Source organism: Arachis hypogaea, chromosome 4 (genome assembly GCF_003086295.3).
Source record: "Arachis hypogaea cultivar Tifrunner chromosome 4, arahy.Tifrunner.gnm2.J5K5, whole genome shotgun sequence".
NCBI lineage: Eukaryota > Viridiplantae > Streptophyta > Magnoliopsida > Fabales > Fabaceae > Arachis > Arachis hypogaea.
Window position 1 is genome coordinate 112926088 of NC_092039.1, and position 14906 is coordinate 112940993.

The following is a 14906-nucleotide window of genomic DNA, read 5'->3' on the forward strand; positions in this document are numbered from 1 at the left end:
TGACACCAAAACAGAAAATTTATTCGTTCAATAAAACCATGACCTTCACATTTAACATGATTTCTCAGCATTTCAACTTCTTACATGACTTGTTGCTTAACCGAAATCAATTGAAAATGAAGTTATGAAAATAATCTATGGCTTTTGGTCTGTAAATACATGGATTTATGGAAACAAAAAGTCAAAGAGTTATTCTCAACCTTCTATTACTTTTATAGGTCGAATAACAAATACAAAACCATAACCTGTCTTTAGTTTTGACAATGTATCAAGAACAAAGACATTTAGTAATCTCCTCTAAATAGTCCAATATCATTAGTATATATTTCTAACATACGAGAGATAATCATTTTTAAATTTATTTTTATTTGAATTGATTTTGTGACGAGGGCTTCACTTAATTTAATTTTCCTTGTATCCATCTTGTGAGCATGTCAAGTGCGGCTTCTAGTTGGTCCATAGGAACCAAGTGTCCAGCTTTATCAACAAATTAAACATTAATTTTAAGAATCTTGAAAATTAGATATCTAAAATCTATTGGGATATTATTATTAGAAAGACATACATACCTTCAAGAAAGTGACAGTATTTGTTGCTCTGAATATGTAGGTTTCCATATTCATAATTGCACAACTAACCATATGAGCAACAGGAACTTACAATTCTAGGTGGTAGTGCAAGATCAGCAGCCCTGCCTGTTTTAGTTCGCCTTAGAACTATGTTCTTTAAAATTTTGTTCTTAAGCAGTATCTTCATAGCTCTTCTTCACTCAACAAGAAGATATTATCATCAAATTGCACAATAAACTCGGCAATAGGTAATTAAGTAATATAATAACAATAATCTGAAGCTAACTCCTCCGCAAGTTTTAATTCCGGGAAATAATAGGGGTCAAAACTTTTTATTAATTTTAGCGGAGCTTTTTTTTATTTATTGTAAGATGAGAAATAATAGGGGTCAAAACTTTTTATTAATTTTAGCCAATACTTTAAGTTGACACTTTATCTTTATATTATTAGAATTTAGTCTTTAATATTTAGAATTGATTAAATATTAAAGAACATACTAATCAAGATTAAACATGAATAATAAAGAGCATGTTAACTTGTCAGCTAAGACTCTGTACAAAATTGAAAAGAATTGGCAACATAATCTCTGTCACACATGGTAAAGAAAAAATTAAATCAACAAACTGTAGACTTACTTTGTTCCACCAACAAAAATGTCTAACAGAACTGTGACCACAGGCTGAACATTGTTTAGAGGAGCTGCACAAGGGGACCAGGATATTAAACATAGTTAATAATTCCAGAATATCTAGTATTGAAGAATGTACAATATACATATGCCTATGAAGGCAGCAATGCACCCAACACCATATCTATTAACATAATGTCGCAAGTATTTGAAAAGTGTGAAAACAACAGATGACAATGCTTATCAAATCCACATATCATTTTTTAATCTAAGCCATACCTGTGATCAAGAGCCCGGCAATCACAGTCCTTGCAGAAATAATAGGAATAAGGAACTATTTGCAGTAACCGAACCTGCATAATGCCATTCTACGTGAATTATGTCCATGATGAGATATAAAACTTAGCTTTCCGTCTTCCACCAAACAGCTTATAGGAGGAGTTGTCCTTGATAAATTATATAAAAAATGCAAAATAGATGGTAGCCCAAAAAGATTCTAGTGTTACCAGAGAATACAGCTCTCCAACACGGTTCTGCAGGGGGTGCCACTAAGCGCCCATCTGTATGAAGAGTCTAAGGCAAGAACAGCTTTTGCAGTGTTACAGTGTCTCGACTTTATGTAGTGTGCCTATTTTTCATATAAAGAAACAGATCAATTCATATCTCACAATGATGAGATATAATATATCATTTGCAATATGAAACAGAACAGGAAGCTAGTAGAACTTACTTCACCACTACTGCTGCTACAAAATGCACATTCTGCTTGCAAACACTGCATGCAGTTCCATGAGGAGAAATTCGGAGTCTTTGTGTAAGCCTGGCATGTAGAGTTTGTGTATCCGAACCTGCATAATGGCATCTGTTAGTACTTACTAGTTCGCAATTGCTTGAATCAGTACAAAAAAAAATGTATAGTACATGGAAATGCTATTTTGACATAACAACAATGATGTTACTCCACAAGTATTTTTCATTGTCCAACACAAAACATATATTGGATGAGTATGTAATAATGCTCAATTCATTGGATGAGAATACATATATATATATATATATATATATATATATATATTGTTGTTACTCCAACACGGTCCACAAGTATTTTTCATTGTCCAACACAAAACATATATTGGATGAGTATGTAATAATGCTCAATTCATTGGATGAGAATACACATATATATATATATATATATATATATATATATATATATATTACTTGCATACATACATACATTAATTATCATAGCTTAAAAGTCAAAACTTCAAGTTCCAGTCTCCTATTCAGTGATGTCTGATATAAACTATTACTAAATACTAAACTCACTATAAGTTTCTTATCCTGCGCACCCCCTCCCTCCCTTTTCTGCTACTTTGTCTAATAGAGACAAAAAACTTCAAAAAAAAAAAAAAACAAAAAACAAAAGATTAAAATTCCTTATAAATGTTCCAACCCCCCAATCCTCACCTACAACTCGGGAATGGACTCCACCATCACTCAATAACCCAATGAGATGCAATGTGCCATTGGCAAAACTTTCCTGTATGTACTTGAAGCCTTCTCCTTCATAAATTTTTCCAGATTCAAGAGCAAGGTCCACAAGCTTGGTGTAAAACCCGGTTAATTAACGGCTAATTAATCCATAAATGAAAATTTATTTTAGAAAGCCTAAAATGTGATTTTTATGGTTAAATGTGATAGAGGAGACTGAGACGAGAATTTCGGTACCAATTTTATAGAAATCGGACCAAGATTAGACCGAACAGGCCAAACCGGACCCAAAGTGGGCCCTTAGCCCAACATAACTAAACCAAAATCCTAGTTTTCAGCACTCTCTCTCCTCACACAACACTAATACACGCTGAAAATTGAAGAGAGGGGAGGAAGAACACTCTCTCAAGTTCTTTCTCTCACTTGATCTTCAAACCACCATAACTTTTGATCTAGAGCTCCGATTGCCGCTCCGTTTGCGGCCACGCGTTCACCGCGGAGAGCTCTACAAAGCCCATACCATCAATCTTGAGGTAAGCCACGTTTTTCTCTTCGAAATTCCAGCCTTGTTTTTGAGTTTTATGAGCAAAAATGTTGAGATTTTGGGCTCTTTGATGTTATAGGACCCAACTCTCTTGAAGGAGGAGGTTAATCTTGTCTCCTTGGACCTTGGGTGTGGTAAGATTCTCAACCCTAGTGTAATTTGTTGTTCTATGATGTTTGGGTATTGAGATGTTGTGTATGGGTATGATGATTGTGGCTTAGGTTGTGTATATGTGAATATTGGAGCTTGATTGGTGATTTTGAAAAGCTTGAAAAAGGAATTTGGTGGTGAAAAATCTGTTCTTGGAGATTTTGAGGCCTTGAGAGCTTGTGGATAAGTGGTTTGGAAGTGCTACGGTTGAGCTTGGGAAATCGGCTAAGGTATGGTTTCGGTTTCTCGTATCTAATATGTAATGTGGTAGGAAATACTTAGGCTAGAGGCCCTAAGATAGGCATTGAATGGTTGATGTTGTTAAATGATTGAGATATATGATGTGGTCATATATGTGATGATGATTATTGATGCCTTGGTGGTATGATGTATGAGAAATATGCATGTTGTGATATATGCTTGATGATTGGTTATGGTTGAATTGTGGATTGAACCATGTTGATGGTGAGTATGATATTGATTGTGTACAATGATGATTTATTGGAATTGATGTTGTTGAGAATTGGCATGAGGGAGAGTATATGATATGTCAATGTGTTTGATTTTGAGCCACATGGGTGAAGTGGGTTAAAATGATGAGACAGTGATTTTGGTAAATTGTGGTAAAGTGTCAATGTGTGAGTTGAGGGGGCTTGATGTTGAATTTGATATATTTTGATTGATTTCAAAGAAAATGGATGAAATTGGCATGTTTTGATTGATTTTGAAAAGAGTTGAAAATGGCACTTTGTGGTTTTGTATGAAAATATGGTTTTTGGGCATACTTTGACGGGACATAACTTGGACTACGGATCTCCGTTTTGTGTCAAATCTGTTTAGAAATGAAATGGGATCCGGGATGTCCATGCCGTTCGAAGAACGGGTGAAAAACGATTTAAAATGAGGAAGTTATGTCCGTTGGAAGATTGGGGTTTAAATCTGTGAATTCTGCAGCTTTTAATTTAGAAAATTTTTAGCAAAATGACCCCTTTGCGCGTGGGCGCACTTGGCGCGTACGCGCCGTTCTTCCAAAAAGCGCCATCCACGCGTGCGCGTGATGTGTGCGGGGGCGCCGATGGTGCTGCACCCAATGCCCAGCTATTTTTCCAGAGAGTTGTGCCAGAACCGTGCCAGCTTTGTGCCTGGGGCACGAGAGCACCCACGCGTACGCGTGGTTGACGCGTGCGCGTTGATTGGCAAATTTTTAATCCACGCATTAGCGTGCATGATGCTTGCGCGTCGATGAGTTCTTGAGGCTATCCACGCGTGCGCGTAGAGTGCGCGTACGCGTGGCCCTGTTTTCATCCCAAAGTTGATTTTTTGAGTTTTAAAAGCCAAATCTCATACTTCTAAGCCTCCGATCTCACCACTTATATCTTAAATCATTATGATATGTCTAGCTATGAGAAGAAGGGCTAGTGGATGTGGTAACTTGCGAGTGAAGCAAAGGAAAAATGAATGATCAATGAGGATCAAAGATAATTATGTGAGAGGCGGAGGATGGTGGTGGAAGTGCTTGTTATGCCATAGGCTGAAAGGCTGTAATTGTTAATGAAACGGCTGGTTATAGATTTTTAACCGTGAGCCAGATGGCTGGATTATCGCCGTGTTACGGCGGAGCCATGATTATGGCTAAGAATAAATGCACATATATATATATATATATATATATATATATATATATATATATATATATATATATATATATATATATGCTGTTGAATGAATTGTGAATGTTGCACTTCCATTATCGGAGATGAGAGTTTCCCTGGGAGAAAGCAGTGGCTAGCCACCACGTGCTCCAGGTCGAGACTTGAAGCTCTTTTGACCCTATGTCGTCAGGGTGGCCGGGCATTGTGAAATTCCCGGACGAGCTCACCCCTAAAAATATTCACCAGTGATGGTGATGGATAAATATTCACCAGTGAGGGTGATGGATATGGATCATGATTATGATCAAGTTATAATGAGCATGACTCAAGTTGGGGAGACACGACAGAGGGACAGTCCAATGGTTAACTGCCAGGACTTGCCGGGTTGGCTCTATAACCGACAGATGATATCATCAGTCACTAGGGACAGGCATTCATCATATGCATACTATATGAATTGTTTGAGATTGCCTATTTGACTGCATATTACTTGCTAATTGTCTAAATGCCTTAATTGTTCCTATTTGTATATTCCTTGTTTGATATAACTGTGTTTGTTACATTATACTCCTACTGGTGGTTGGGAGGTTTGAAGGAATTGGAAAGGAAAGTATTAGATAGACTGAAGGATCTTTAGTCAGATGCCCTTATATAGTTTAGCTTGTTTATAAGCTTTGATATTATCTGGAGGAAGTTCTAGGATTGCCTTCGGATTTCCTCTATTATTATGTATTATATATGTGGAAGCTGTTACCATGCTGGGGACCTTTGGTTCTCACCCATGCGGATTTTGTGGTTTTCAGATGCAGGGCGTGAGTTTTCCCGCTGAGACATGCTAGAGACTTCTAGATTTGCGAAGATCCTTTGTTCTCGGGGCTATGTTTTGATTTATATGTTTTGTTTAGATACTTTTATCTCCATTAAATAATACAAACTGTGATGATTCCTCTCATAGGAGATTTTGGGGTTTTATGTATTTGTGTCCCTTTGGGTTTCCTTTGGGGTTTTCCTTATTTCTATCATATGTATATATTGCTATGTTCGGACCGGTTATCTTCGCAGCCGGATCTTGAGTCTTGATATTCATGTTTTTGACACTCCTTGTATATATATATAATCTCGCGTTGGTTATCATTGTTCGTTACGTTATCGATCGGAGTGTTGCGCTTATGAATTGCGATTTTTTTTGTTTACCCCCTTTTTCTACAAAGGCTCCTAGTTATAATCAATCATTCATACTACTATACGTACTAAATTTTTATTTTAGAGGTCGTAATACCTTGCCATCTCTGAATTATGACTTAAGCATAAGACTCTGTATGGTAGGGTGTTACACTTGGCACTAGAATAAACAATAAACACCACAAAATCCTAATCCTCAGACAAGTTAGGAGAACATTTTAACAAGAAAGGCTAAGGATTAAGGAGTACACACACCTGAAAATTCTAAATGAACCAATTATTTAAGAATACAGAGTTCCAAATCAAAGTAATATACAATTAACCGAAAAAGCCATCAAAGGGAAACTAGGCAATGATGACGACATCAAAGTTCAATTGTTTTCAAGAAACAAGAACGTTTAACATTTATAGCTGCTATGAATATAATAGTAACAGTCTTAAAGAAACTGCAGAAAACCAATTCCTTATGAAGAAACCAGTAGGTTAAATAAAATGGCAAGAAACATCTGATTGCTATTAGTCTATTACTTTTAAACCACAAATACAAAAAGCCTTACCCTTGAGCAAAGATGCAGCCAGCACCAAGAGCATTGTGACCAAATCTATAAAGAAGTAGGAATAGTTAGCATTTTATTTATGAGTTCTAGCATTTATTTTCTATTGTAATTCATTAGACATATTAGTTGGATGAGTTTAGTTGCAAGTCATACTACCTTTACATCAATGGATATTTTTTGTCAATTTTAAAGACTTTAGGAAATGTTACAATAGACTCAGAGTCAAAGTTGATAGGAGGGATTAATTCGATAGTTCACGTAGATTCTTGATTGATCTGTTTTTTTCATGTTAGACCAAGAAAAAATTTTATTTAAGTAACATGATTGTTTACAAATTGCAAATATGAACTATCGGTTATTTACAGGACTAAATTTATTAATAGAAAGTTATTGTTTAACTAAATCTTTTTAAAGTAAGGACCTTAAGTGATAGTCACAAATTTTTTTGTGAATTATGTACATGAACCAATTCTTTGATATACTCTAATTAATGAAATCATTATTTTATTATTTTTTTTAATCTTTGAAGTCTATATTACTATTACTTTAATTGATATCCACATCATGAAAGAACATACCACTAAACCCAGTTTAATTCAATCTAACCATGGTTGTTTTTTCTAATTTTGATTATTTTATATAAGAGAGGTTAGTGAAAAATACTTTACTTTTCAAAATTATCAGAACTCAACAAAGATGTTTATAAGGTACAAATATCATTATATAATTTTGTCTTTGAATGAATAATTCTTAGTTCTTTGGTTTCATTTAGTGAATTTATTAAAGAATTTAGGACAAATATTTAATTCTAATTATCTCACTAAATTTTTAGGATTTTATTATTTTTGTTTTAACAGTGTTTACCATAGATGTATTCTTATTAAATTGTGGGTTTGTATTCTTATTAAGCTTCATGCTTTGCTGTTTATGACAACAAATGAGTCATAGAGTATAGTTGCGAGAAATTGTGTTCTTGAACTCCTAAAGTTGTCGATATTTTTGAGAAAGCTAAAGAGTTTTTTGTTTCTAATTCATCACATTGCATGTATGAGTTTTATGTGCTGATTTTAGATTATTGTCAAGTCATTTCTTTTTCTTTTTGATGTATTGATGAAAATTGTGAACAATTTAGAAGGAAAAACTTTAGAAGTATGATCTCTCTCAAGCATGAAAAATACCTGGGCGACTTAGCTGAAGGAAATGTAACACATGAGCATTTTTTTTTTCAAAGAAGATGAAAAGTGAAAAAAAATTGTTACTCTAGATTGGCTTTCTCTACACTTTTTTTTTCTCAAGTTAATATTTGTTTACTGCAAAGTTCATTAACAAAATATTTTTGCATATTATGAGTTAAATTCTAAATGCCATTACTTGATTCATGTAGTGAGTTTTATATACTAAAAAAAAGTTGTGTTATGAATAAGATTGTGCTTACATTGCTTACTTACTTTTATTTAATAGCATATTTTAAAATAATTCATAGATTTTTAGTTTCCAGATTTGTAATTCTCATTTTCTCTATTGATTTGTTCGCTTATTTTAAAATTATCTGTATTGACTTTGACAATGTTTAGTATGATAGTGAAACTGTGAAAGTTATTAGCCAATTAAAGGATAGACATCTGAATTTAAGTTTTTTAAAAGTAAAGAAGCATAGTTGTAAGAACCGGACCGGTGATCGAACCGGTCAGGTTACTGGTTCACTGGTTTATTGGTTCAACCGATAAACCGTTGGTTGAACCGGTAAAACCGGTTTCACATGAATAAAAAATATAAAATATTAAAAATAGTCATAAACTTAATAAATTCAAAATACATATTGTTAGTTCTTCACCAACATTTTAAAGACAACCAAGTTTCAAAGTCTAAATATAACTAATACAAAGATAAACATGAAAGTAGTTAGTACTTAGTACTAGTACATTAGTATCTTAGTTAAACACAATATGGATAACAATTCATAAACTAAATCCAAGGAGTGATTTCGAAGTCGGCAAGTTGCTCTTCATCTGACAAATGTGGAGCTACATCCTGATTGGTTTCATTTTGATTTGCATTTTCCACAGAATTATTAGCTCCATCATCCTCCCGATCATCTTCCAAATCCAATTGATCTAGCATTATAGATAATGTTTCACAAATCAAGATAAAAAATAATATAAAACATGTTATAAGGCATACAAAAATCATAGTTGATCAAAATTCATAAATAAATAAAAGCATACCTAAATCATCTAAAGGTGATTGAAGAGACATATTTGCAAGATCATTTCGTAAAGCATCAATTTCTTCAAGAGTTAAAAATGGTGGTGAATCTTCCAGTATCCATTCCGAATGATCCTCAAATGCATCAAGACAAATTGGATCATAAACTTGGTTTCTCATTTGGTTCCTATGTTATCAATATATTTCGTTACTCATGTGATGATTAAGATTTTAAAATAATGCTTTCAAGTTTCAACTTAAAACAATCAAGAAAGTACCTTTGTTGTAACCTTAAGTTGTAATGAACATAAACAAGATCATTAAGTTTTTGATGCTCTAGCCGATTCCTCTTCTTTGAGTGAATGTGTTCAAAAATACTCCAGTTACGCTCGCAACCTGAAGAGCTACAAGTCTGGCTTAAAACACGAATAGCCAACTTTTGCAAATTTGGTGCTCCACAACCATAAGATTCCCACCATTGATCTTAACATAAAAAACAGATAAATAATTTATCACAATCATAAATATCACATAATAAATTCATCACAATAGTAAAAGACCAAATTTATGAAGAAATTTCACCTGGCATAACAGTGGTTCGTTCACGTATTGCAGAAGGTCTTCCAAAATCTTTCTCAGCATTCTTAAATATCCTCTTCTCACTTGTCAGCTTAGAATTCAATACAGGATCATCATAAGCATATTTCTCAATGACATCCAACAAGCCAGAAATCGTTTCTTTGTGATTTTCAAATTCTCCAGCATTAAATCGAAAAGCTGGATTTAACCAATAACCAGCGGCATGAAGATTTCTCTTAAGTTGTGCATCCCAACGGGTATCCAAAATCTTCAGATAAGGATCAACAACCTTCTTTCTTTTCTGAAACCTCCTCACCATTTCTTCTCTAGCCTTATAAATAGCTTGATAAAGATAACCCATGGCAGGTCTGTCTTCACTATCCACAATACGTAAAACATGAACAAGTGGAGAAGTAAGCTTAACAATATCAGTGCATTGACTCCAAAATTTAGAATCCAAGACTTGATCCACAAATTTCTTAGCTTTGGCTTCTTTGGAGTAAGCTGAGCTTGTAAATTCTTTAGAATCCAAGACTTGATCCACAAATTTCTTTGCTTTGAAGAACGCTTTTGATAGTTGGTTGAGCTCCGGGTGTTGTTGCCGATGGAAAATAGGATTGTAAACCTTTGACTTGTTTTCCTTTTCTAGAGATAGGTGTTGGAACCCTGGATTTTTGTTGTTGTTGCATCTCATTACGTTCGATCTCGTCAAATTCTCTTTCAACATCATCACAAGCATTATAACTTTCGGCATATTGTTCTTGAGTTTTTCTTTTCTTGCTTCGAAGCTCTTCAATACTTTCATGGAATTGGTGTCTCACTGCAGCTGGCACCTTTCGACAAGACTCAATATCTCCTCCTTTTCCAGCCAAATGAAGTTTAAACCGATGAATTCCTCCACCCCTAATAAGCTTCTCACAATATATGCATAGCAGAATTGTTTTTCCAGACTCCACAACTTGTTTACAATGACCCCATGCAGGATCTGTTTTTGCTCTATTATTGTTTTTTTGGGTTCCGATTGATGCATCAGGAGTTGATCCTTGTTCTTGCGAAGATGGTGTTTCTGATGGTGTATTCGCAGAAGCCATTCTAAAAGAATATGGAGTAGCAAAACCGCAAAATTATAAAACAATAGCAATCCTAAATTCCCTAGTTCCTATTCCCTATTAAGCAAGACAGCAACCTTAAATTCTTAAATAGTTAAATTTCCTATTCAGCAAGACAAGCAAATTCATATTTCATAGATTCAAATCAAGCATATAATCCAACAGTTTCATATTTCCAGTACAAATCAACAAAACATAAATTGATTTACATGAAAAATTTGATTTACATAACATGAAAAATGCAACAGCCAACAGTTTCATATTTCATGTCCTAATCCAATAGTAAATTTACAAGGAAATTCAACAAGCATATTCAAAAGGAAATTCAACAAGCATATTAAAGTGTAATGTATTCAACAGTTTCAAATTTCAACAAGCATATTCAACAAGGAAATTCAGCTTAACAGAACTCTCTATAACAGAACAGAGCAGGTCAGCAGAGTGTAATGTATTTCACACAACAATCATTAATATTCAAGTGCAGAACAGAGAAGAAGCAGATTACAGAACTGGAGCAGTGGAGCTTACCTGTTCAGAGTCACAGAGCAGTAGCACTAGAGCAGAAGGGTGACGGCGAGGGCGACTGGGCGAGGGCGACTGGGCGAGGGCGACTGCGCGAGGGCGACGGCGCTGGAATGGCGAGGGCGACGGCGCGCAACGGCTGACCGGCGAGTTCGCGGGTGGCAGATCTGCTGTTCGGAGAGGATGACGGGCTGAGTTGGTTGAGTTGGTTTCTTCAAAGCTCAGACCGCCGTGAGACGAAGAGGATGACGGGCTGGGGGCTGGGTGAGTGAGGTTAGGGCGGCGGACTGGCGGAGGGCTGGTAGTGGTAGCCTGGTAGGGTTTCGCCGTTAGGGTTGGGGGAGGGAAATTTTGGCTCTAAAGTGCAAAATGGGATCGGGTGGGGCGTGGGGGGTGGTAGCCCGTAGGGCTTTTCTTTTTTTTGTTTTACATAAACCAAAACGACGTCGTTTTGGAAAAAGATTAAAAAAAAAAAAAAATTTCCTGAACCGGTCGGTTAACCAAAAACCGCCGGTTTTCCGGTTTTTATCAAAACCGGCCGGTTCAACCCGGTTCAAGACGGTTCTATTCCTTATCCGGTTACATCACTCAACCGGACCGGTTCTGGGTCCAGTTCACCGGTTTTCCGGTCGAACCGGACGGTCCGGTCCGGTTCTTACAACTATGTAAAGAAGGATATAGCAGATAAACAGACATATACATATTCATTTTTATGGAAATATATCAACAAATACAGAAAAGACAAATATTCCTGTACAAGAGCATTGTAATTCCTCTATATCTTAGTAAAGGAGATTTTTCAAAGGCTATAATTTCGGAGAAAGTCCAAGGAGAAATGTTCTTTTAATGTTGAAATGTTTAGCTGTTGCAGCATATGACACCAAAAGAAAATATACGAACAATATTACTAAAAATAGGTCTTTTAAACAAAAAAATGTAAATGGATAGATATATCTTTTTATTAGTAGCTATAATTTTTCTTACTTTTAATTTAAATTTATTCTCTAGATAATGTATTTGTTTGAGGTTATGGAAACACTTGATTACTCTGGCCAAATCCAAATCCTATTTCAAAAACAACAATAATTGTCAATTTGATAATGAAGTAATTAAGGTTTTTTCTTTCCTTTTTCAATTTAATAAAGTTGTTTTTTGTTTTAAATATTCTGTGTATTATAGTTCTATTTAATTATTTAAATTTCATACAAGTTACTAATTACTCAATACTTCATGATACAAATATAAAAGAAAAAGTATTGTATATTTTCTATTTTAAAGTAAAAGTTTTTAATAACAGACATAACATGTTACTTCTGAATTGGTCATTTTTATTACTTTTATTATTATTGATACTTTTTTTTTGAATGTGTTAGTTTTTTCTATCTATATTTACAATTTATCTTCGTGTCTTCTTGAGTAAAACAAAAGAAAAATACAATTATGAAGTGAATATAAACTATATTTAAATTGTTAATTAGTGTAAAAAATAAAAGAGCACTATTAGTGTTTAGAAAAATAATATAATGTAATTTAATATAAATTACGGTCTATATTAATTTCTAATATTTGAGTTAAATAGCAGAAAATTTAGAACATCATTTATATTTTGATTGAATCACTTATAAATAACAACGTAACACAATATTTTATAGCATTTTTTTAATAGTTATCTTTTTTGCTTCCTTAAGAATTTTCATATACTTTTTCGAACAACATCAATGCTTTTTTATTTTTTATAACAAATAATATCCAAAATATATTTTATATTCACGTTATTATAGTCTTCATTTGTTTTGCCCGCGCATTGCCCGGGTATCTTGCTAGTTTAAAATATACAAGTTAAGCAGTTCAATACACGAGGCACAGAACAGTATTCCCCCCAAATTAGCATCATCGGTGGTAACGACACGTTGCAGCAAAGAACAGTGTTCCCTCCGGTGCGCCGAAGCGGGGATTTTCCCGCACAATTCCATTCTCAAAATCAAATTGCTCTCTTCCCTTTTTATTTTTGGTGACTGAAAATTAAAAAGCAACAAAAGAAAAGAAACTTAATTTTTTTTCTTCATCTCACCACCCCCGCCACCCCCACATCCTCTGATCCTCCTCTTCCTTCTCATTTTTCTCTTCATGTCACCAACTGAAAATTGTGTTTCAAGTCACCAAGATCGGCTGGGCAGTCCCGTTCATCAGAATAGAGCTGGAAGTTGCAAATGTGGCAGCAAGGAAAAGCCTTGTGTCGAAGGAGAAAGAACTGAGTGAACCCAGCCTTGTATCATTTTATTAATATCTCTGCCTCTTTTTTTTTTTTTGTTCTTGACCATTTTCCTTATCTTCCCTTAGGAGGAACAAGGTGTAGAACATCTCTTCAAACACTTGCAGAATTTTTCAGACAATACGTCACAGCAGTTTGATATTGTGTGCATTCTTTTTTTTTATTTCCTATCATACCTATTATTCATTTGTTTGTTTCAAGTCATTCATGTTTGATAAAGATATGTTTCCAATGAAAATTGTGAATCAAATAGGTATCTATTTAGAATCACCCCTATAGTGTTTTGACAAGCCCCAATTCAATTTCTAATTAGTTTGGCTGAGCTAATTACTGCTTCACATACTTGAATTTCATATGCTTTTTATTGCTCTGTAATACATTCCATTATCAGATATAAAAAGTTCTCATCGTTTCATCAAGTTATCTATTTATTTAAATTCTATTATTTTGGTGACTTTGTTTTAACTGATATTGTGCATGCTCTGTTTTCAGGTCCTTTATTTATTTAATTAATTTTGTTCATTGCAAGAGATCGTTAACTCTTCAAACCTCTATATTTAGGAGGATAGGTGGGAACATGGTAACTAACTTCATCCATTCTAATAAATCTCTTTCATCAAATCTATAATTGTCCTTTATTTATATATTTGGTCATCTATTTGTGTTTTGGCTTCTAAAGGTTCAAGTTGGAGGATAATCTTTGTACAAAGTGGGCAGTAAATTGAGTGAAAATGAGCGTCTATTGCAGCCTCTGGGTTTTCAAAGTTATTTGAAACTTTTGGTTTGAGATTAATTTTGGTTTTAGTTGACTTCTACTTTTTATTTCTCAAATGGCACTAAAATTTGGGATAAGATCAGCAAAGGCAAAACATATCTTGATTTGGCAATAAATTTGGACACTATAACTATAGCCCTTCTTATGAGTGGCAAATTCATTATATATTCCTTTAATATCTTGATTGTAAATATCCTTCATTACACATTTCTATATTGACGAGGTAGAGGATACTAGCAGAGATAGAGACAATTGACAAAAAAAGGTCAATAAAGTTTGTTATCATGTCTGTGTATTACAATTTTCTTTAAGATAGGTATCTTTTTAAAATGGAATTTTATCCAAAATGATTGTATATTCAAAAATATTAGAAAATACTAATTTTTTTATCTTACAATAAAATACATAACAAAAAATGAGTGAAAATAGAGAATAAAAATGCCAGATAAAAAGAGATAATACTGATAATTTTTTGTCAAGGATCTAATTCATTTAAATTAAGAAAAAATAACAGTAAATATGAAAGAATAATTTGTAACTGATGATGTTATTGTAACAATTGATGAACTCAAAGAACTTGAAATTCCACGATGGTGGTTACTATTTTGTTTCATTGTTTTTTTTTCATTAGTTGAAGTTAAGATGATGGCATTGATTGTTTTTAACCT

The 14906-nt window shown here is 34.0% G+C and overlaps 1 protein-coding gene across 2 annotated transcripts; it reads right to left on the bottom strand.

The window, feature by feature from the left end:
* LOC140184349 (uncharacterized) lies at positions 1 to 2230 on the bottom strand. 2 transcript variants are annotated; one of them, XM_072234692.1, is made up of 7 exons: positions 2119 to 2230; positions 1928 to 2045; positions 1704 to 1825; positions 1477 to 1550; positions 1205 to 1268; positions 570 to 763; positions 1 to 477 (listed from the first exon to the last, which is right to left on the bottom strand). In XM_072234692.1, the coding sequence occupies exons 1-4, from the start codon at positions 2172 to 2174 to the stop codon at positions 1532 to 1534; spliced, it is 315 nt and encodes a 104-aa protein (XP_072090793.1). In that variant the 5' UTR covers positions 2175 to 2230; the 3' UTR covers positions 1 to 477; positions 570 to 763; positions 1205 to 1268; positions 1477 to 1531. The 2 variants fall into 2 exon arrangements, with proteins under 2 accessions (XP_072090793.1, XP_072090794.1); XM_072234693.1 differs by having other exon boundaries at positions 570 to 760; positions 2119 to 2212.
* Between the last annotated feature and the right edge of the window lie 12676 nt (positions 2231 to 14906).

Excerpts from the sequence above, each read along its gene's own strand:
- LOC140184349 (XM_072234692.1), bottom strand. The coding sequence starts at position 2,174 with ATGAAAAATACTTGTGGAGTAACATCATTGTTGTTATGTCAAAATAGC. Across the intron at positions 2,046-2,118 it reads TGTCAAAATAGCATTTCCAT|GTTCGGATACACAAACTCTA; the intron begins GTACTATACATT and ends GCCATTATGCAG. Across the intron at positions 1,826-1,927 it reads GTAGCAGCAGTAGTGGTGAA|GCACACTACATAAAGTCGAG; the intron begins GTAAGTTCTACT and ends TATGAAAAATAG.